Genomic DNA, 24,035 nt, shown 5'->3' with positions numbered 1-24,035 from the left:
ATTGTCACTATTATTGATTTTATTGTTTTCTCTCTTTGGACTAAAGCGGGATAGGAAGTCACCAAACTGGGTCACAGAGAGACAGAAAAACAGCTGAATACACCGTCATTCAGCTGCAGCGCCGGCAGTATAGAAGGTCAGGATCACCATCAGAAAAACAAAGACAGAATGATCTCATAAATCCAGAGAGGGAGTTGTAATTATCGATCCTTTTGTAGAGCTCTTCAACATAAAAAAATCTAATCTCTCAACATCATCTGTATCTTCCATGGATTATAAACGAGATACACAGTCAAAGCCTCCATGTAGTGATGAGGCTAAAAACTTCAGACAGTCACTTCTCCACACACAATGGGAGTTTCTAGTTCATAAACACATTTTTGGACAAGCATTGAGCATTAAATTTGACGCGTGTCAAAAGAGGCAGCAGATGCCAATTTGATGCATGACTTGCATTTGGTGTGATCACAGCATTAAGCTAGGCTTGAAAAATGTGTTCATCTATGTTGGACTTTTCTCCTAAAAATGCAATTTATACTCTGGAGCGACTTATACTCCAGAAAATAAAAGTTAAATTGGAACATTTTAGGTTCACAATATATAGAAAGAATATAAAAGTAGACTTTAAATGTATTGCCTCACTTTTGGTAAGTATACTAAATATACTTGTGCTACTCTTATGTAAAGTACTTTTTGCTAAGGGTAGCTCTATTCTTTTCTTCTATTAATTTGTCAGTCAACTTGAATTTTCTAGACAGTAAAAACTATTTTTTAAATAATTTTTAAAATGTCTTTGTTGTATTATTCTATTCTATTCTATCTAACAAACTGAGAAAGATCTATCTTCATGCAGAAAGAAGGAAACAAAGCAGTAAGGAGGAAGAATTGTCAACAATCCCAGCTGTCATTGTTTTTTTTATTACAATTCCACTGAGTTAAAAATCAAGATATATTAGCCAAGAGCAGAGATGGTGCAAAAGCTAACATCATGTATGCAATCTTGACAATTAAATTAAATTAAAGGGTCATGCTGGTGCTTATGGGGTTATGCCTATTATTTCGAAGGGAAGAACAGATACCAACAATGAATTGGGATTAGTTGCCTCCATTAAACCATTTTTCTGTATATAAACCACTGTTTAATTGCACAGTTTTAAAGCACGTCCACCTCACGTTATATTTCTTCTATTTATTTTGTTGTTGTTAATACACTTCAGCTTATAAAGCTTTATGAAGTTTTTAGACACATCCACCAACATCTTTTTATTTAAAGAAATACAATTGTGTAAAGAGTTATTGGAGAAATACTAAAGCTAAACCAAAGAACAAAGCATTTTTACTTTTATTAATAGTCATGTAATGCTGCAGCCAGTAAGTCTGCCCCTCCCACAGAAGCAGAAGAATGTTCTGACCAAACATAAAAAAAGATCTCTCCTCCATTAAAGGTTTTTACCTGAAAACCCCAATATCTTACATTTTAAAAGTGTAATGTTTGCTGTAAAAAATATAAAACCAATGAGCTCACTAAGTTATGCACATTAGCTCTATAACCTATCTCGGTTTGTGCTACGACTATCTCAAGACTCCTTCAAGTAAAGTATATGTCTATTTTTTAACTCAAAAGCAGTGTTCTGTTATGTTAATACAAGAACAAAAATATCTGAATAGTTTGGCATCACTAGTCAAAGTAGTTAAGGCTTTACTTCTACTCAGACAGCAGCTTGTCTGAGCAGTGTGGGAGGAATTAGTGACGACTTGTTAATTAAAAAACTGTAATGAAATTTAAAAAAAATCATCAGCGTTAACTGAATTGAATTTAGAAAATGGTATAAGGAAAAGTATGGTTGTAGTTATTTCTAAAGTGAGTAAAATGTATTTCATAGTTCTGATTGACCCATGTACTCAAAGGGTGTAAAAAGATGAAACTGTAAAGGCCCGTACACACCGGGACGAATTTCCCACGCGATTTTCGCCGATGTTAAACGCCTCGTGACTAAACAAAGGGCACCAATGAGAGTGTGCACACCGACGCGAAAAAACGCCACGCGTCAAAGCGTCACAAAAAAAAAAACGCCTCGGGTTCGTTTTTTTTTTTTTGACGCGTCGCGTCGAAATCTATTCGACCAATGAGAATGGCGCTTTTGCACACGTGTGTGGAGCCTCTGAAGTTACAGTAAAACACAACTTGGGGGTGCTCAAACACAAAACTGCCTTGCTGAGCACACATACCAGTGAAGAAGATAGACGCCGAGTTGCATCTACACAGCCGCGAAGAAATAATGACGGACATTCTAAAATATCCCCGAACCAAGCACTAGTTGGAGCAACTGGTGCTGGAAATATGCATGTTTTCTTTGTATGATTCTAACAAGCGCGTAAATACTTGCTCTCTTCTTCTGAGTGAAAAGCGACTTTAAGAATCGTAAAGTTGTGCAGCGCCACCTTGTGTACAGGAGTATTTCTGTTTACATTAAGCGCCATCTAATGTCAGGGAATGAAAGTGCATGTTCGCTCGGCTCATCGTCAGCGAAAATCTCCTGGGTGTGAACACAAAAACGTGGCGAAAAACGCTGGCGAATAACGCCTGGCGAATATTCGTCCCGGTGTGTACGGGCCTTAAGGCTACGTTCACACCGCCCTTGGTGACGCATGTTCAGGCGACCATTTTCAGTGAAAATGCATTTCCGGCTTCCGCATTCAAAGCTCTCACTTTCACGTGTAGGTACGCACATTTTTGAGACTGTTTTCTGGCTCGACTTTAAAAGCACGCACTGCAAGTTAAACCAGGTCAAATTGTGACCAATCAGGGACTCTGAATGGAAAGTGAGGTATGGATGATGTCCCCCTTAAATCATGGAAGTTCCAAACGGTTGAAACTTGATCATGGAGGAGAAATTCATAATTTCACACCGTCCCACGTCTAGTGTGAATGTGGCTCAACAAAGTGTGACATCTTGTTGAAGTTTCTCCTGCGTAATAAATAGAAGTCTCACTGCTGGTTATTGCTATGTTAATTCACAAATAGTCTATTACTTAACCTTGTAAATATCAAGTAATTTGCTAAATTTAACTCCTTGGACAGGACACTCAAATTCTCTCCTGCCATAAAAAGCCTCCACTGGGATGTGAAACTTTATTTTATAGAAAATTGTTTTAGCCTATAGGCACACAAAAGCCCATTAAGTAAATATAGCATTTGCCTAATTGCTCCAGCATGGTTGTTTTTTGTTAATGGGGGTCCTTGTAAAGACACAAATATAGGCTGGAATGAAGTAATGAAGAGAAGAAAAATGCACACTGAAGACCTGCTGTTACTGTATCTGCTGCACTGACTTTTATTTTTTGGGTTTAGCAGCAGGCATGAGAGACACGGCAAACGACAGACATCGCTTTTAAAAGCAGACCAAGTACAGTCTGTTCTTATTAGTAATGCAAGCTTTCACTCTGTAACAATGTAAAAATGCTAAGTAACCTTTGTTGTGGCTTCACAACAGAAAGGTTTCACCTTAAAACAACGGTTACAGTTTTACAGTAAACATTGTTAGACTTAAAGAAACATTTTGGTAAAAACAGCCTTAACAACAAAAGTATGTGCCTGTAATTTTGTGGTGGTCATTTTTGGGTGATGACACTTAAGCATTTTATTCTATTCTTTTTTATTCTATTCTATTAGGCTCGGGTTTTGTTTACTGTTGTACTATTTAGGGAAAAAAAAGTGAAGGTTGATGTAGCTGAACCGGTTTGGTAAGCATCAATATTATGAAACTAAGGCTGGAAAATACCACCTTTTTGTGATATCTTTTTAGTCCTCCATCCATCCATCCATCCATCCATCCATACATACATACATCCATTTATACATCCATCCATCCATCCATCCATCCATCCATCCATCCATCCATCTTCCAAATCCACTGAATCCATTTAAGGGTCATTGGGTTGCTGGAGCCTATCCTAGCTTATGTTGGGTGAAGGCAGTGTGGATATTATGAACAAGTCACCAGTCACCAGTGGCAGAACCACACACATTCACGATCAATTAACCTACAAAGCATGTTTTTGGACTGTGGGAGGAAGCAACTTCACACAGCAAAAGATTCAAGACCAAGTGAGACCAAAGTACTAACCACTACATCACCATGCAGTCCTTTACATCTTCCTGACCTCTAAGTGTAAATGTTGAAATGCTTAGAAAGGCTTAACAGGAAAAAAATAGTAATGAAGTTGACTGTAACAAACCTTTTATTTTTAGTCATTTATATGTTTTAAGCCAATTAAACTAAACAATACCGCAGGTCCAATTGGTGGTACAAGCTCTACAACAAAACAATTAATGAACAAGAATCTACTAGAAAGACATTTTAAAGTCATGCAACAAAGATTTTTGTCAGAAGTCAGAATTCTATCTCCCCCTCTGGTCACCAGCAGTAGCCGTTCCTAGAGTTCTAGCCACACTACATCTCCCAACAACCCCAGTGCACACTTCCTGGATGCCGCACACCTGACTCTTATTCATTCATCAACCACAGCATACCTAAGCTCTGCACTGAGTGAAGCTCAGTACTAAGTATTGTTTGTGCTACTCTGCCGTCTCTCCTCTGATGATCTTATGCCTGTTATTGACCCCTGTCTGTCTGACCCTGATTTAGCTTTGTGGACTTTTAGCTGAGCTAATAAACCTACTGCACGTGGATCCAGCCGTCTGTCTGTTCCTGTGACAGGTTTTCTCTCTGCATTATTGTTAGGTATGAATAAAAAGGTTTTTTTTTTTTTTTTTCAGCTGCTCTTTATAGGAGTTGCCAATTATCAAAATGAAATTCAGGCACAGGCCACAAAAGAACAAAAAAATAAGTAACAATAATGTCTGAGTTACATTTCCAACATGTCAAAATGTACTTTTTCCTCACTACACTTAAATCTGCAACGATATCAACTGAAAGATAGCCAAAAGGGAAAATATTTGAAAATGTTACTGTCTTTATTAAATGAAGTTGTCATGTTTATGCCCCATATTTACTCTGCTGGTTGGAGCTGTCTTATATCAATTATTTTTAAAACATTGACGTTTTTTGATAAGTTGAAACCAATTCAAACCACCAAATGCAAACCAGCCCTTGTTACAAACACTGAATCAGTGAAAAATGTACACGCAAAAATGTTTCAAAAGGTATAAAAAGAGGCAAACTTACAGAATCCTGAGGTTTTTGAAGCCGGCAAAGTCCACTTTGGTAATTCTGGTGATGTTGTTCCTGTTCAGGTCCCTGCAGACAGAAACACATAATTTTGTTGGTCTATATACATAAATTTTAAAATCACATTTAAACAGTCAGAAATAGAAATGAGCAACTATTCATCTTTCAAGCTAGTCTACACACATATCTATATGCATAAATGGTGTAAACATTTGTTTGTCTGCTATTCTCTATCTTCTGACTCAAGATTGTACATCTGTCACTACAAAAGTGTTAGAAATCCCCCAACCTCACCCACCATGAGCCCACACACGCACTTCACAAATGCCCACAAAGACACAAAAATGAAAACATGCAAACATTTCTCCCTCACAGACACTCTTACAGACCTGATTTATTGAGAGGTAAGGAGTATCTATAGAAGGGATGGGATCAAACTACTCATTCTATCACGGATTTTCCAGGATGTAATTCTTGCTGCTTTGACGGAGTGTGCACTGTGTCTGCATTGGGAGATGACATTATGTGTGTTTGTGTGTGTGTTCGTGTAGAGTCGTGTTTCTTTTAAACTTGTGCGCTGTTTATTGAAACGCTGTTGCACAGGAGGAATTAGGGCCTTGAAAAAAAAAAAATACACACACACACACACACACACACACACAAAGTGGGGGTACAAACAACACATGCCATTCTCCCCTTTAATTCAAACACACTCCCAGACCCACGCAGACATAAACAGAGTCTTGGTTCGTCAAAGCAGTCAGCTTGTGTATTTTTCATAACGCACCTAAACATTTAGAAATCAGATTTAAGACCATATTAGGTTTCAAACGGCTTCCCCATACTGCCATGGTAAGGACAACTAATAAGAGCCATACCATTCCCTTAGACGGGGAGGGGTGTGTGTGCTGGAATTAGACCAGACCAGGACCTACCAGGGTGTCACTCAAAAGGCCTCGGGGTAATAAAGTGTATCAATGTCTAATATGATGCAAAGTACAAAGAGAGGGTGTGTAATGGTCTGCAGACAAATATTTAAAAAAATGCTGCATATGAATAAAAGGAAAGCTGGCCTTAATAAGAAGTGATGACAAGTGAGCTCTCGCTCTGATGTGTGATTTATGAATTTCTGAATATTCTTCATATGTGAAAACAATTTTAAAAAAAGCTCAACACACAACACTGTAAAACTAAAATTTTTATTACAATAAATGTCATAAAAATATAAAGACAATAGGAAATGTGTAGGCATTAAACAGAGAAGAAAATACTTCCTACACTTTGGGTTTGATAAAAAAATTAGTGAATAAAAAAAATCGAGCTGACTGTTTATAAAGGAGGGCTGATGTTATTTGCACGTGTTTATCTACAACCAAGCAGAAAAACTGATGGAACTCATGTTGGCCACTAGGGTTGTGCTGATGGACGATGGTATCGTCCATCGTGATGGCTGACTGACGCAATGGTGTCTCTCCATCGTGATGCCACGCCCCCGCCACGCTGCAAGTCGACAACATAAGCCGCGATTACATGTGTACATGGGCCCAGAAAAACTTTTTCCGATTATAACAAACGTTCACATGGGTCACACTTTCGGTCGGAATAAATCATTCGCACATGCACAGTAGTGTTTGAAATACCGGAAGAGGAAATGAGTTCCCCTGAGAAGCTATATACATGGATATCTGGCAGCTCTGTAATTTACTAGATGATCTTCTAAACGTGCTTTTATTAATGTTACGGTTATTATGAAGCCCCTGTTCAATCATCATTTTAATTATAATCCGTGTGGTCAGTGCTTTTACTGTTGAAGAACGGAGCTGGAAGAAGCCAGGCCTAAGAGAGGCTAACCCGCGCTAACAACATTTAGCCTTTGATGAAAATAAAATCCATGCGGGAAATTCTGCAATCTGCAGCTTGGCTGAATGTAATATGTGGGAATAACATCTGCCTTTGTTTTTCGGGACACGACTGGAAACACAAATCCACGTAATTGTTTGAATGGTTTCTAAGGACTGAGCGACATTTCTGCTTTAAGCTCACACACTGCCCCAAAGCCACTGTGTGAGCTGACAGTCCAAGCTCTGCCTGGACACACACTTCTACCGGACGACCCGGTTCTCCTGAGTTTGGTAGCTCGTTCACGTAGAGCTGCAGGACGGATCGCAGTCCGAAGTCTCCCACACATAGCGCACACGTAACAAAGCATCCTCCCTTCACCTCAAACACAAAGTCCGTCTGCTCTGCTCAAATACACGGTCGCTCGGTCCACCGGTCTAGAGGGCTGCATTGGGATTGGGTCCCGCCGGGTCCCGCGGGACCCAACCCAAATCTCGCGGGATCGGGCGGTTTGAATTGTGCTGCGGGCGGGAGCGGGCGGCAAAAAAAAAACCCGCGGGATCAGTGCTGCCATGAATATCTCATGAATATATATTTTAGCGGACTACATTAGGCTGTGCGGCTGTTGGATTCTTATGTACTGAAGCTCCGTGAAGGCACCAGGTAGAGACGCCCAATGGCCTCTGTCATCTAACCTGTTGTTGGGGGTGTGCAACGCCCCGCCCCGCCTCTTACTAAGAGCGCGCTCCAGGCCGTCTGTCTGTGCTCGCACACACGCAGACTTTTAACCGAACAGGATTTGTGAAAATATATTTAATAATTAAGTTGCAAATTACACAAAAGAGGAATGCATGAAAAGATGAGGCTGGAGGAGGGACATGAATCTCTTTAATAATATCAATACAAATACGTATTTTTTTCCTGCGGGACGGGAGACGATACAAAATCAATGCATCTCTATTACTGTGCGGGACTAAATTCAATGAGTTTTGCGGGTGCGGGCGGGAGTGGACATACATATTGCAGGTGCGGGCGGGAGTGTAACGCATACGTTGCGGGAGCGGGCGGGATTGGTCAGAAATTCAGCGGGCGGGAGCGGGATGAAGAAAATAGTCCCGCGCAGGGCTCTACACCGGTCCACTTGTCTAATCAGGTGCAGGAGCGGACTACTTCTTTTCTATTTTGTTTATTTATTTATTTATTTTTTTGTTAAAGTCACTTCCCTCAGTTTATACTGGATCATCACGGATGAGTCATTGGTTGGGAAATAAAATAAATGATGTAAGAAAGTATAATAACGAATAATAATTGTATAATAACTAAAAATTTAAAATACCCCCCGAGGATATCATTGTCCATACCGATGGTTTACTGCAAACATCGTCTGTCACGGTTTTAGGTTCTTTGCCTTTATGTTCTAGTTGTTTTATGTTCGGGCCTGTTTGAGTTACTTCCTGTTTTATTTTGTAGCATTTCCTGTTTTGTTGTTGTCTCAAGTTTTACCTTTCCCCATCAGTCGTGAGTGTTTCCACCTGTGTCTTGTTCCCTTGTATGTATTTAAGTCTTGTCTTTCCCTTCCTCCTGTGCTGGTCCATATTCTCCTCTTCCCCAGTTTTGCGTGTTAAGTGTTTCGAGTTTCGAGTTGTGGTTTGCCTGCGTTAGCAGTGGTTTTTGGTTTCCTTAGTTTAAGTTATTAAATTCCTTCTCCACCTGGAACTTCTGCCTCCTCTCTTCTCTGCGCCTGGGTACGTCCCTCCTATTCCCCCCGTAACATCGTCAACTGCTAATTTAAGGGACATCGCCCAACCCTATTGGCCACACAACATTGCTGCATTGCCCGCACGTATTTTGAGTGCGTCATAGGTAAATTTTGTCGTTGGTCGCAAGTATTTTAAGGGTTAATTGCAAAAACAGGAATGCTTATCAAGTGGCACAGCAAATATTTTAACTTAAGCTATATTAAGAAGAAACTTCAGTACTGGTCGCTCGTATTTTAGAAATTACATGTAAATAATCACTTCGATAAAAAAAACAATTTTAAATATACAGTAATGTTGGAAAAAAACATTTGATTTGGACAGTGGGCCAGTCATCCTTTCCGTTCTGTGAATGGATTTGCTAATTCTTGTTTACTTTTTTGTTTGTACACATATTTAATTTACACTTTATTATCTTGCAAGAAATCCAAGGAATGTGGAAAACGTCACCTCCCTGTTAATTATCCAGGTAGGTATTTATCTCTGAGTGACACTGGTTGAAGTTTTAACGAAAAATGTCCTGGATCCTTTTGAGGTCAGTGAATCAGATCGTTCAAAATGAACCAATAACAACTATGAATTGGATTGCCAACCACAAATTATGATATGAATTGAATCGTTGCTAAAGTGAATCGTTACACCCCTAACCTTCAACATGTGACCAGTGATCCTCTAGCCACAGGTCATATTCACTAACCACTGACTGGAAATAAAGGTCAAATTCAAATTGTTTACACCTCTGACTTCTCCCTATTGCTCCAATTGTAGGGGAATTTAAACCTGTAGTGATTTCCGTACGTTTTTTTAAGGAGAAGCCGTAGGGGTAGGGAAGCAATTCTGACCCGCCCAAAGTCAACATTTGAATGTAAGAATTAGTCGTTTTTTACTTGAGGAAATGAATGGGGTCCCAACAAAATGTAGCCACTTCTGTTGATCTATAATTCCACATATCCGCTCCAAGAGAGAACTCTAGAAGCTGCATCCAAATAAAAAGCGTCATCCCCGGTCCATCGTCCCCTCCCTGGATTTCCCCTCAACTATCTGCCTCTTCTTATCTATTTACATATGGTCACAATCTTTTACATTTTCTCCTCACCCTCCCTTTTATCCTCATCTATCTTAAATCTGAGCTCCAGCCATTACTTTTTAAAGACAATCCTTCACAGCAAGCTTCCCCCCACGTTCCCAGGCTCCTTTTTTTCAGTCCTTCGTATCTCCCTCTGATCTCACCCTTTTTACACTATTTCCCCCTCACAAGCGCTCATGGCTTATCATTCACTGTTTCGCACTTGAATAAACACTTTTTCTGCGCCTTCATCTGTTTTTCTTCCAACCCGTAATCTCTCCTCTTTTATCTCAATCTCTCTGTTTTACAGTTAGTCACATTTTTCCCTTTCCTCTTTCATTTTCCCCTTCCATCTCTAATCTCTCCGTTCTTATCTTCATCTTTCTCTTGCTCACAGTGGAAACTCTTGCCCTCACCAGGGAAAGCTCCTCTGCTCTCACACAATCTGAGGATGCATGAAGAGTGAAGTGAAATGGACAGCACAGCCATTCTCCTCTGACCATTCACTCTTTTTAATACCTGTAATGACATTAACTCTGTTAAGTGTGGTATTTAATATTTTTTATAACTTGCACTTAAAGTTGTGAACAGGAAGGATTCATTAAAGTCAATGGTTTATCATCCCATTCTGTAAATGTCTGAAGATTTTCAGTCATCCAGATCAACTTATCTCAGGATTCAGGGAAACTGGACATCAGATGTTGCATTTTATTTAAATCGCATTATTATGATCAGTGCTATATATTTCAAGCTCATTGTTACAGATAATACTAGAAGTCTGCATATCATGAACAGATCACACATTTCTATTGCCCTAAAACACATCAAAATACCACACTACTTTGAGCAAGAAGCACACAAAAGTGGTTTGGTAAAATTAACAAGATATTCATAGGTTTGTTTCTTTTAAGGTTTAAGTTTTATTGATTAATATGCTACCTTAAACTCTTTGTGCTACTGAAAGACAGACAGCTGCCAAGGGACCGTCTACAAAGTGAGAGTTCCTGTCATGAATAGTCATCATCATATTTATGCCACAACAACGATTTATACAAATATTTAATGGAGATATGAATCCCTCTCTAGCAGGGGTGGCGAACACGTGGCTCTCGAGCCTATGAGAATGCTGCTCTTTAAGTCTCATTATATTGCGGCGACCCGGGGATTAGCCCCGCCTTCAGCCCCTAAGACTCATGGGAAGTGGGGAATTGTGGGTGTAAAGTTCCTCAACATGAGTCAAAGGGCTGTGAGCAGAATTGTGATCCATGCTGTTTGGCTGTTAATTGGCGTGTTCGATTAAATAAGTGTGGACGCTGAAAAGGAAATTATGCAATCTTCCTTTGTTAAAATTGCTTCTATCTCCCTGATGATGTATGGAGTTGTGTGGTGCTGTTCGAATAATATATAACTATAGTGCCTCATTCCATTCCATTACAACACAGCCATCAGGCAGGTAGCTCATTGCTTGTGTTGCTGCTACAGAGTTGAACAAGTTGAGTCATACTGCTTTTCCTACTGAAAGTCAATCATTACATTTAAGAAAATTATAAAATAAATGTTTATTTAGTGAAGATTAAATTTAATGTATGCTACACATATCTGAAATGTAATGTATTTAATGTGTTTATTGTGAATATGAATTACTTAGACACCAGAAGGATGCTCTGTCCAGATGTTTGTGTATTTGTTGGTGTAAGGGTCATTGAAAGAGGAATATTGATGAATTATAAGCGGCTGGGTAGCTCGGTTGGTAAGGTGGGAAGCTACCATGCAGGAAACCAGGGTTCGCTTCCCGGAGGGGAATGAGCAATGGTACTGGGGGCAATTACCATATCAATGGCGAGCAGTTAACATCACTCAGTGAGGGTCCTTAGGCAAGACCCTTAACGCTACTGCCTCCCGAGCGCGGTTTCGGCTACAGCTCACCCATCCCCAAGGGGATGGGTCAAATGCGGAGAAAGAATTTCCCTTCGTGGGATAAAATACAGTGTATTATTTATTTATTTATTTATTATTTATTTATAAAGAATTACCAGTTAAATACTGTTGGATGAATGGTGAAATATTCAGTTTTTCTCATTGTAAGTGTGTGTGTGTGTGTCTGTGTATGAGATGAGAGAGAGGTGCCTGTGTGTGTGTGGAGGGGGTATCTGACCTCCAGGGTAGTTGCTGTGTAAACTGTGGCTAGGCTGGATTTGATGTGTGTATTGAGGGTGGACACTTTCCTTGAAACAAACACAAGTACAATACTTGCTGTTGTGTTGTAGGGAGAGGAGTGTGTTATGGGAAATAATAGACCTTTTTCGCAAAAACCGGAAGTACGTCATCAACGTGTAAACCTAGTTCCGGTTTGTGCTTCGCTGGCGGAGGAATGGCAGAGCCTAGAGTGTTTTCGAAGAGCCTGAGTTGTGTTCCGAAGTTCACCAGCACCGATGTGATGAAGAGTGTGAAGATGCAATCGTCCACTAAAGGAAACAAATTGGACATGGGATATAAATTCGTCCACGAAGAGTTTATCCACCATTACCAAGGTAAGCTTCAGCTAGCTTTAGCCATAGCCGCATCACCGGTAACTCTGTGTGTTTACGTCAACTGTAAATCCTGGTGTTATTAATTTGTAATATAAGGCATCGCAGTGAATATGTTGTGTGTATGTTTAAGTGAAAAGGCATGAGATTAACATAACACCCAAAAATTTGGTGAAGCTGTAAATAAGAAATGTTAAGTTGCCCGTATGCGTGTTCATTTTGCTGCGGTTGCGGCACTTTCTTCACTTACTAGTATTATTTTTCTGAAAGTATGGTGAGCAGAAGTCCTCTTTTCCTGGACATGTCCTCTCTTTTGATACTTATATAATAAAATAACATTGAACATAGATGAAATGTAATTATATTTGCTTCATGTATGCAGCTCTGAACACCAATTACTCTCGATGAAATATCTCACAAACTCACTTCACTCCTCTTTTTTACAAACTCAAATCTGGTCACCCTATTGACAGTTATAGTTTCATGTCATTCTGAACATTGATGTAGCAACATAAGTATGTCCTAATTTTAACCTATATAATTTATTGTGTCTAGATATCACTGGACGCAGAAAGTGCCAACCTGAAAGCTTTCGTCTGCAGTTGTGTGGCTGCTAAAGGATTTTGCAATCACATAGTTGCCATCCTGTTCCAGACCGCACATTATTCACAGCTGGGTCTGCAGGCTGCTCCACCCCCCTGGCCTGCACGAGTGGCTTGCAAAGATGGCACAGGTGGGTTTGTGATCATATTGTCATTATTTTTTAAGAACGTATGTGTATCCATAACAACTCTAAATTATTATAAAAACACCCCAAGTAGTTACTACAGACTTTAATTGCTTTCTGCCTTTTACTTATAAGGGAATCCATCCTGAACCGGTTAGTGAGCTGGTGGTGCAAAAACCCAAAACAGTTGGCAGGGACGGTCAGAGGTCCACACTGTAAAAGGCATACAGGTGATTAACTTTTTGTTGCTTTGTGAGCAAGTTAAGTTTTTTTTTTTTTTAATCTTATGACTAACCAAATTATGGTTACAGCAGATATAATGAATTAAATTGAAATGTAGTTATGCACTTATGTCTAACTTTTGTGTGTTGTGTTTCTCTTGTGTAGGACCACAGCCAGATCCATATGATGGCATCTGGAAGCAGATTATGCCAGGTGCAGCCCCAACCTCTCATGGTTGTGTTGGATGGGTTTCTGAGATGGAATGAAAGAGAACTTGGATATATATTGTGGCAAATGCATGAATGCATACCTTAAATTACACTTATCTTGTCTTTAACAATCAGTTCAGCCTTCTGTCTTACTGTTGATCTGTAATGTTATTTTTTATTGTAAATGTTTGATGTTATTTGCATACCAAAAAATTAAACGAGGCACAATTTTGACCAAAATTGTTTTATTTGTTCATCTAATTTTTTTGTGTAGTCAGTCACATTTCAACAGAAAAACATTACGAATATAACAATTATATTTAATTAGATTTTAAGAATATGTGGAAACACTAAATTTTTCCATACTATTTGCACATTATACATTATTTACATACCAAACATTAATTCACTCTTCAAAACAAAAAAGTCCATGATAATTTGCCAAAACACGGCGGTTAAGCCAGATCTGATTCACACTGCCCATCAGTGTGAGCGGCACAGAGAGTTCCTGATGTGAAAGGACTTTATCCTACTGATCACTCTTTCCACCATAATTCTGAGGCGGGCCATGGCTGCGGTTTGTTCTGTTTCCTCCTTGCTGAATTGAGCTGAAAGCTTAAAAGGTGGAATGATGATCTTAGATCCAATGTCAGTTAGGAGGTCTTGAACGAGGAACTTTTGTCCGCCATGACATCGTCTCCTGGCTCCAGCAAAGGAACTTGGCTTCTAAGTCATGGATGTAATCCAAAGCCTCATCCAGAGCACCTGTGAAGATAAAGAAATTAAAAATCAGTCTTAATATATTAATGCTACCTTTCAACACAACACAGTAATCATGTTTTGAAAAGTATGTTAAGTATTTAATTACAAATACATTTCATTTATTTTTGTTAAGGAAATTACAAAATGACAAAATGCTCAAAAGTGATTAAATACATGTAATTAAAATAGGTGAGAGCATGAACATCTTTTATTATAAATATTAATTTGTTCAGGTAGAAATGCATGTATCCAATAACGGTACACATAGTTGACTAACGTTAACCAAACACATTATGAACAACCTTACCTGCAGGTGGGTGTGTCACGTAGTCGTGATCCATCTTTACTGTCTTAGCTTAGCCACCATGTCGCTAGTATCTTCACAGCTTAGCTGCATAGCCTGACGTTTGAGGTTCTGTCATATTCTGACTCCCTTCTCAAAGGATCAGTAAAGTTGTTCCAAGGGAAAATACTCGGGGCAACACCACTCTTCAGGCGACGAACGACGCAGCCGCACCACAATCCCGGAGCGAAGTTAGTAAGTGCCGGCAGCAGAGGGTGCTACCTGTGTTTACATTAAAACTATGCCCTTCATCTCTTCGGATCGCCTATATCCATTTGGGTTTCAGGTTTGGATCCACAGGAAAATAATGAAATGAAAGGTAAGGCTGTTTTTGGTTGGAAGACGAACAGCCTGGAACGCAACAGAGACTGCAACTCTTCGACTCTGCCATTCTTCATATCTGCTGCTACGCTAACAGGAAGTTGTTTTACACGTCATTGACGTATTTCCGGTCGAAAAATGCGGAAGTGTGAAAAAGGTCTATATGGCTTTAATTGTGTGTTTGTGTGTGTACGTCTTGGCAGGTCAGTGTGTGGTGTTGCTCTTTGACTCTCACAGTGAAAAAATTCAGCTCTTGGTGTCAAACTTGTTCACCACCCCTGCTCTACAGCCTTCTTGGATCACTTAGTGTGGATCAAGGAAAGTAGGAGGCTGGACACTGAGGTGTACCAAATTTGGTGTACCTATTTGAAAAAAAAAAAAAAAATGGCCAATCAGAATAATGCAGCAGAAACTACACAGATATACAAGAAGGAACAAACACAGAAAAAAGCACAATGATAACAAGGAACTATGGTTATCCCAGTTGGACTTTGGTGAAATCCAAGGTGCTGGTGAGTGCAACCACCTCCGACTCCCACCAAGTAATACGACAGTAACTAACTATTCTGATAGGCAACGGGTTGTTGACATTTGCATCCACTAAAGAAGCTACTTTGATAAGCATTAAAAATATTCTAGACCTGGGGTGTCAAACCCCAGGCGTCAAGGGCCCGCCTCCCATTGGTTTTCCAGAAATCTTGTCTTATCTGCTGCTGATTATCTGGTTCGGGTGTGTTTAGCCAATAAGGAGCTTTCAGTTACAGGTTGGTTGGAAAATATTTAGGACACCGACCCTCGAGGCCTGCAGATAGCTGTATTCAAGACCAACCTTTACAAAGAGTCTAATTGCCCAATTGCCCTGAGCAATAGAATCATGCAATCCTGTATATGGTCAGAAATAAAACAAAAGAAATTAGCTGAAATTCTTTTACTAGATTCTACTTATCTTTTCCTTACTGTAATCCAAAAGACAAACTCAAGACCATGTGAGAAGCAGCTGAAGCCTACCCTTTCAGGCACCTGGACCAGTAAAACTTGGGTGTCCATCCCCACCTGCAGTAAAGCCCAACTCAGTCTCAGTGTTAACTGACCACCTGGTGATCAAACAACAAACACAAGGCTTTTTATACAAAAGCTTTAAATGTTGTTTGTTTCCATTACAGGCAGAGCTAAAGTATACATGGGTGTCTATTGGAAACAAGGGATAAGACAAGAATGCAAACAGCAGGTGTTCAGAGAATTAACACACTATCCTACACTGGGACACACAAAAACTAGCACATACACACAATTCAGGACCTGAACCACGGAAGAGAGTAAATCTGAGTCTGTCTGCTCCCATGCATCCATGGAGTGAGACTTTTGAGAAAAAAACATGGCAGCTGCACAGATGCCATGAGTGAAAGAATCAATAAAAAACCTACTAAAAACTACTGCAATCAATATACCGGTAATAAAAAAAATTGAAAGAGTTATTATAGTTTCTATGTAGAGTAGCCTTGCTATGACCTAGGCTTCGTGACAGCATTTTTAAACCATCTTGTTTTAATTGTCTATTTTGTCAAACAAACAAAAACATTGTTACCATGGTAAAACCAGCCAACTACACCAGCGGTCCCCAACCCACTTAGTAATCCATGGGACAGTTGGTACCGGGCCACAGAGACAAAAAAAAAACAAAAAAAACATTGAATGCTTTTTCCTGTTTTATTTATACTATAATTCTAAAGGAAGTTTAATTATGAAAAACTACTGGATTCTTTCTTCCACATCCAAATCATTCGCGATGCAAGTCAAAAAATCACTAACCACTAAACACAGCCAACCACTAAACTGAAAGCCCCGAGCTAGCAAGGTTAACAAAAAACGTATTTGGAAAATGTATTTTGGCAGAAAAGACTCAGTGAGGCAACAGACAAAGAGCCTTTGACTTCAAAATAAGAAAAAAAATTAACAAACAAAAACCAGGAGTCTTTACTCCAAATATGGATTTATTGTGACAGTTGTTCCCACAAACCATAATGTAAAATATTCAGCAACCAGCTGTCTAATGTTACGAGGGTGCTCCTATTTGGGAAAGTTGCTCAAATGGTCCATTCACTTTCATGCATGTTCACTGCAATGGTTCCAACACAAAATCTGGTGAACAAATGAAGTTTAAAGCAGCTGCAGATATTTTACATAGAATGAAGGTGAACGTTATCTTCAAAAGTTAAGAGAAAAACAATCAGACACGCACTTCAGCCTCAAACTTGTCAGATGTGGCCTAAAAAAGGTTCAACACCGCTGAACTACATAGTCATAAGTTGTTGTCACTTTTGTTTTCATCTTGACCTCTTTCTCAATTATTTGTTTTCGACTGTTGTCTATGAGCTACAAAATCAGGAACACATCCAGCTGCCCCCCGTCACTTTCTTTGCCAGCTTTTTCTCACTTTATTGCATTACACTCTTATCTTCCTCTTTTTCCACTCTTTGTCTTTGTAAATTCCTTTGTTGTGGTCCAAGTTCTGCTTGGTTCACGTGCATTCACTTCCTTTCCTAATCTCCTGTTTTCTGCAAAAGATGTTGTAATGCTTCGCTCTCACATCCCCCCCTCATGCTCTCCATTCATGTCTCTGTTAGAAAGGTATGCTCAATTTCGTTCACTAAGTCTCCAAGTTACGCAAGGAATCCTAATTGCTGTCTTCCTCTTCCTCTTTTACTACACAACAGTGTGGATGTCACCTTGCACAAGCCTCCTGGCAGGTTTTTACTAGGATTTGGGATCAAATCTTGCTCAAATTGACCATTTTTTACTTTTTTTTTAAATCTCCATGTTGAAAAAAGTCCAAGGAAAAATATACTTGTGTATCCTGGTGTGGAAATGACTAGAGCTCAAATTTGCGCAGTATTTAGGACGTAGTTTTGGACTGGCAGGTGGGGGAATCAACAAAACTCTTGCTTTGTCTCCCCAATCTCCCTATTCTAAAACAATTTTGAGTAGGGTTTAGTGAACGGCCCTCACTTTGCCGACACATCCTGAATCAGGCGGCTTCTGAGATGGAAATTAAAAAGCAAATTCATCTTTATCATGCTACAGTCGCATATACAACCACCACCACACAATGGGGAGGCATCGGAAGATTCTTCAAGATTAGCTGCCACCGGCCAAATTTTTTGAAAATTGTTGGCGTGGTCATGAATGCAGACAGCAACAGTCAGTACGGGATGACGTCCTTACAAAATCAGGCGATCCGGCTGCCAGCAGCTTTGATTGGTTTGATTTGTGAGTTCAATTTAGTATTTTCCTATTGAATTCTATGTATTCATGATCCTTTTGATTTTATGTTTTACTTTTTCAATAGTACCGATACAAAGCCCATCGAGACGATGTGAATTTGGGCTGAAAAAATAAAATTGAATTGAATTGAATTGAATTGAATTGAATTGAATTGAATTGAATTGAATTGAATTGGAAGATGTGTAAATGTCTCCGGACGACAGTCGTCCATATCAAGTGCCGCCGGCCCGGAGGTATAAAAAAGTGGCACACATTATAGTTTTTAGACAACATGCTTTCCAAGAAACCCAGCAAGGGCAAAAGCCCAGCGTCCAAAACGAAAGTCCAAGCGGTTCAACCACAGCAGGATTCATATGCAGAGACCAGGATCATCAGATTGTTGTCCGGTCATTGCCGGGCCCCTGACCCATGTCAAGAGCCCTTGCCCAATGCCCGCGCTGCTACTGTACGATTTCCAACAATCGGATAGAAAACACGCAAACAGTGCAAAACATTTCACTTCCACACATTGTGGTGGCAGTTTGAAATCAGCTGATAATCAGAGGATTTTGGGGACCCTGGAGACCCTCCCATCTGTCAATTATTGCTCTGCTGCCTTCCCACAGCCCGCTGGAGTGCCACCGCACTGCCTCCAAATATGCCTGGGTGGCCATTCCTAAAACCTCTGCGGCTGCCACTGCTGTCTCCCGATTACGGCCACTAGCAAAATTTGCTGAAAAACCTGCATATACTTTTCACCCCATAAATCAGTACCATACTTATTATATTTATAATTTTGTATAGGAATTAAACTGACCCAAAATAAATCTAAAGTCTTTTGGAAATTAATCTTAAACAGGTAATTAACTTAAATAAGGAGTAAATTGCATTAAGTGGGACAGCTGCTGAGCAATTACAGAGTATACTTTATGCTTTTTTTTAATCTGAGCAAACATTTATTGAGATAACAATGAATGCATGACCCAAATACAGAAGACAGGAAACGTAGTGATCGAAATCTGCAGTAAAAACTTGAACTGCAACATTCCCTTAACAAAAAACAGCGACTGAATGGACAAACCAAAAACCTGAAGCATGAAAGGACAAAAAGACCAGAAAACAACTGAGACTCTTTTTTATGCAAGAATAATAAACTCACACAAAAGCAGCTGGGATCATTGAAAACTAAAGCCTGGTGGGTTTTCTACAGAGGCAGAACATAAATGGTTACATAAGATACCATTTACACAGAAGTACTAAACATGAGTACCAATAAAAAATAAAAAACTATATCATCATGCTGATCTTTTGAACTGCTCTCAAACGGCACACGTGGAGGTTCAACCAACAACACTGTTCACTCTAAAACCAACGAGTACCGGGAGAAAACAGGAAAGATTCATGTTGATCCATAAACTAAGGAAACTTCAACTAAATCAAGTTTATTTTTTCATGTCACATTTTAAACCTGAAACTATCTTCCATTTTCATGAGGGGTGAAAATAGTGAAAAATTGGATCTGTCTCTGGACCTTTTCTTTTTTTTTCAGAATAGTTCTTGCAAGCAAAGTCTTCTTTTGTCCATCAGCTATCGACGACCCACAGCTATCATTACTAAAAGGTTTACAATCTTTTTACCTATGAAGAGCAGAAAGAAAAATAGTCTCAAAGGTGTAACTAAACTCTGGGTAACTTGCAAAAAGAAATAAAAGAGCTGTTAACGAAAATCAATATTCACAATCACCATTCATAGAATCTAAGAACACAGAACAGAACACCCGTTTTGTTGGAGTCTTTCAGTCTGCTGCACGGAACAACTTTGTTTTATTGAAATAATAAAACATTATTGTGACCATGGATCACATTTCCTAAAACATAAACTACAGACTCTTTTTATAATTTAATCACGCACAGTTTCTTTTAGAGAGGAAAGATAAAAGGGAACAGGAAAGAAAGAGGAGTAGACGCTGTAGATAAAGGAGCCATTAGTCTAAGACACAATTTCCCTGAATGCCTGCCGAAGAACGCCGACTTTCACTCCATAAAGGGGAATCCTGTCTGAACATCTGAACATCAAGTGTCTCACCTGAACCCTTGAAATACTTTTGCTCATTTTGAAGCTCAAGTTTGTCTCTTTTTATTTTTGTGTTTCCAGTATTTATGTTCACATTTTCCCTATTTCACATTCCCATTTGGAAATGTAGTTTCCCAATGATTTTCTTGGACTTGAAAATGAATTGCATTTCTGAGAATTTCTTTATTCAAATCCTTATAAATCAGGGGTTGAAGAAAAAAACAGCTACTTAAAAACTGCAAAATTGCTCCAATATTGCTCACTATTTTTGTTGCACCAGTCAGGTTAGGTTGGGCTGTAAGCTAGTGGGAGAGAGTGTAAACATAAAGCTCTGCTATGTGAGGCAGGAAAGGGGGCGGGGTTTGCTCCACACCAACAGTGCCTCCCAAAACTCAGAGGTGAACTCCTGCCGCTCTGTGGAAACAAAACTGATTTGGGGATTTAAAACAAAACTAAAACAAAACTAAAAACAGCATAATCATAATTAAAAGACTCCAGAGAAACACTTTGACAAAAGAGGGTCAGAGTGGAACTTTAAGAATGGTACAATTTATCCAGAACCTGAGTGATGCTGACAGCAGAAATGCATCCACATCAGGGAGATAGTAGCTAAAATGAAGCCCTACCTGGCATTAGAATTCAGCTGTTTTGATTTATCCTTTTTCATAAATTAATGTTCGGGAATATGGTGCGAAGGTCTACAATTGTGATGGCTGTCACAGCAAACAAACAATTCCACAAAGATTTGCAAAGAAATGACAGAATGTCGTAGACTTTCTCCATGTCCTTATCTCAGAAGCCTGTTAAGCAGCTCAGACTATCATTTGATCCAAAACTAAGTGAAATGTTTATCCCTTCAGTGTTATTTTGTTAAAGGAGTTACTTTTATTCACAGGTGTTGCTCAGCTATTGGAAGCCTAACTGTTTGAAAAGAAAAAGACACAAAAAGATAATAAAAAATCTACAGAAATTCCACCAAAAAAATCACACACTTTGTTAAAAACAGACCAAAAAGGATCAGGTGCAGCTATAGACAGACATTGAAGGCAAGCTAAGCAGATGGAGTTTGAGTGTGGATTTAAAGAGAGTCGCTCCGCTCCCCACGGTGGAATGACAGACAAGGCGGGGGGTGGAAGTGGCAATTGCAAAACAGAGGGGATCTGAGAGATATGGAGGAGTGAGGTTGAGAATAGCCTTGAAAGCTGGCAGGAAGATTTTGAAGTTCGTGTGGAACCTAGCTGGGGGCCAGTGGAGACGCTGCAGAACAAGAATAATGCGACTGATATAAGAGTTCCCTGTTATAATGCAAGCAGCTGGATTCTGAACCCGAGAACCTCATGGAGCTATTTTTCATTTCAAGCCAAAGAAGAATGAGCTGCAATTATCTAAATGAGTTGTCCTATACTTTGGAATCACACTGTGAGGAACTGAACTCAAGACTTTTTGACAATTTGACACTTACTGCAACTGGACCCTGGGAGTTTTCTGTTGCAACTGAAGCAATTATACACTTTTGTAGAATTGTTGCAGTCCAGTCTTTGGCATTAACCAGATTCTGGTGTGATTCCACTATTCAAATGATTTAAAAAATAGTAATCAAGTAAAACGACATCTGTGAAAATTGTATTATATTTATCTAAAAAAAAGGTTCTGCCCGTCCAAAACAAAGATGGTGGTTTAGTCATACATGCATTGGACTATTCGATTTCTCCTATTGAGGGCAACTGTGGTGCAGCGGTAGGGCTGTTTATCTCTGATGGGAAGATGCAAGTTCGATCCCCACCTTGCCCGTGTTCAAACTGTCCTTGGGCAAGACACTAAACCCCACCTTGCCTCTGGTGGAAGGTTGGTGCCAGTGTTCGGCAGCGGAGCCGCCATTATTGTGTGAATGGGTCTGTGACTGAGTGCGTTGGGCCTTAGAGGAAGGTAGAAAAGCGCTATATAAGTGTACGCCATTTCTAAGACACACCAGCATGGTAGAAGGCTCATGCTGACAGACAGATATGCGACCACCAAACATGTCATTTTATCCCGAACATCTGTGTTCCGGCAGAGAAGATGTTTGGTTCATGGGGGCATATCCAATCATTTCACCACAACCAACTCAATCTAAAGAAACTGAATGCGCTCAATATGATGTACAGCATAGCTAAAAAATAGAAGAACAAAAAGCAGAAGTCTGGGAAAGGAATACCTATGCTACAAGTCAGGCCAAAAATTGGGATTTAGCTACTTTTGGGGACTTTATACGACGATTTTCTGAGATTCTTTAACGTTCTGTTGTTTAACAAATGGATAACCTGCTAATACAAAAGTACAAACATTTTTCTTTTCTTTTTTTAGAGGTATCAGGGCTGAGACGACAATACCATATTTTCAGCACTGTAGGGTACACAACCCGCACATCAATAAATGGTCTATTTTTAAGCTTATGTCATATATAAGGCGCACGGAACTATGAACCCAACCTTGTCAGTAACACAAACAAATCCGGTCTGACACCACATTAGCACGTTAGCATATTCTCAATACCACCTTACTTTGTCTGCAGAACAATTAATCCATTTATAAAGTGCTCCAGATAAGGGGTACAGTTGTTGTTTTTAAAAGAAATTAGGGCTTTTAAGAGTCTTAAAGTGTGAAAATATGGTAGGATACAAAGGGGAAAATTTAGCAGTTTTTACATTTTTTTATTTATCTAATTTATTTTCGTCTGGTCACATTATGACCTTATACTTTATCATACTGTTTTAATTTCCTATACTTGTGTGTCCTGCTGTGCTCTAAAAAAGGCTTCAAATCTGGTGGCTTGTTAGGAAAAGGGCTCAGATTAAGATGAAGAAGAATCTGCATAGCCTCACTCAAAACTCACACGAACATTAACCTAAAAATCCTGTCACATGCAGTGAACTTTAAAAGACCCATTCACACTTGACAGACTGAGTTGTCTGCTATGGCACAAACTCTCAAGCCCCCAACTCTGAGGACTTCTCTTAGCAGTCAGAGAAGTTCATTCGTGACTCTGAGTTGTTTCTGTGTCACACAGACTCTTTTCTTGTACGTCAAAGTTTCCATCTACAACCATCTGCATGTTTAATCCATTGAACCGTGTGCATGTACTAATGAGTGTTCAGTGAAAGTATGGAGTTCCCCATGAATGAGAGTAAATGCAGAATATGAATGATCTTTTTGTGTGTATACTTTATAGAGGTCCATCATTTAATTTGACATAAAGGGAATTTTGATCATTGCAGCATGCCTTTCATCCACACTTGTATAAATATTCAAAACACATTCATGAAGTTTAAAAACTGAATTGTTGGCGTTTTACAAAGTATTATACTTGGACTTGGAAGAAAACTGCTGGAATAAACACAATAATGAATTTCTTCAATATTCTTCATCTGGGAATAATCTGTCTGACTGTAAAACTATCAGGTCACATCCCAGGCTTTACTCTGCTGAGAACGGTGCAGATGTCTTTCTGGTCTGCACTGTGACACCTGAAAGCTTCAAGCCAGAAAACTGCCTTAAACTTGTGCTTTTGTAGAAATAGACACACTTGCTGATGACCAATTAATCAAGTCCATCGGAGCAGCACTGCCTCTTTCTCATAGCCTGAGCTCCAATGGGAGCAGCATGAGTTTTGGAATGCGGTTTGATCTATTCTTTTACAGTAACAACACTTCATCCCTCTATTTTTGCACAGCACCTTTATCCTGTTAAGAGTTACCA

The 24,035-nt window shown here is 39.4% G+C and overlaps 1 protein-coding gene and 1 long non-coding RNA gene across 2 annotated transcripts in view; one reads left to right on the top strand and one right to left on the bottom strand.

The window, feature by feature from the left end:
- The window catches only part of slit3 (slit homolog 3 (Drosophila)), a 316,135-nt gene that overhangs the window by 276,215 nt on the left and 15,885 nt on the right, over window positions 1-24,035 (bottom strand). Inside the window, exon 2 of the mRNA XM_011479838.4 lies at window positions 5,190-5,261. Coding sequence (XP_011478140.1) covers window positions 5,190-5,261 — 72 coding nt within the window. The remainder of the gene's footprint in view (window positions 1-5,189; window positions 5,262-24,035) is intronic.
- LOC144994700 (uncharacterized) lies at window positions 12,210-13,653 on the top strand. The gene is made up of 4 exons (XR_013658297.1): window positions 12,210-12,385; window positions 12,938-13,115; window positions 13,245-13,339; window positions 13,497-13,653. It is a non-coding gene; the product is annotated as an uncharacterized LOC144994700 (long non-coding RNA).

Source organism: Oryzias latipes, chromosome 10 (genome assembly GCF_053564925.1).
Source record: "Oryzias latipes strain Hd-rR chromosome 10, Olatipes_Hd-rR_3.1".
In the NCBI taxonomy this organism is placed as follows: Eukaryota; Metazoa; Chordata; class Actinopteri; order Beloniformes; family Adrianichthyidae; genus Oryzias; species Oryzias latipes.
This window is presented reverse-complemented; position numbering and strand designations above follow the sequence as displayed.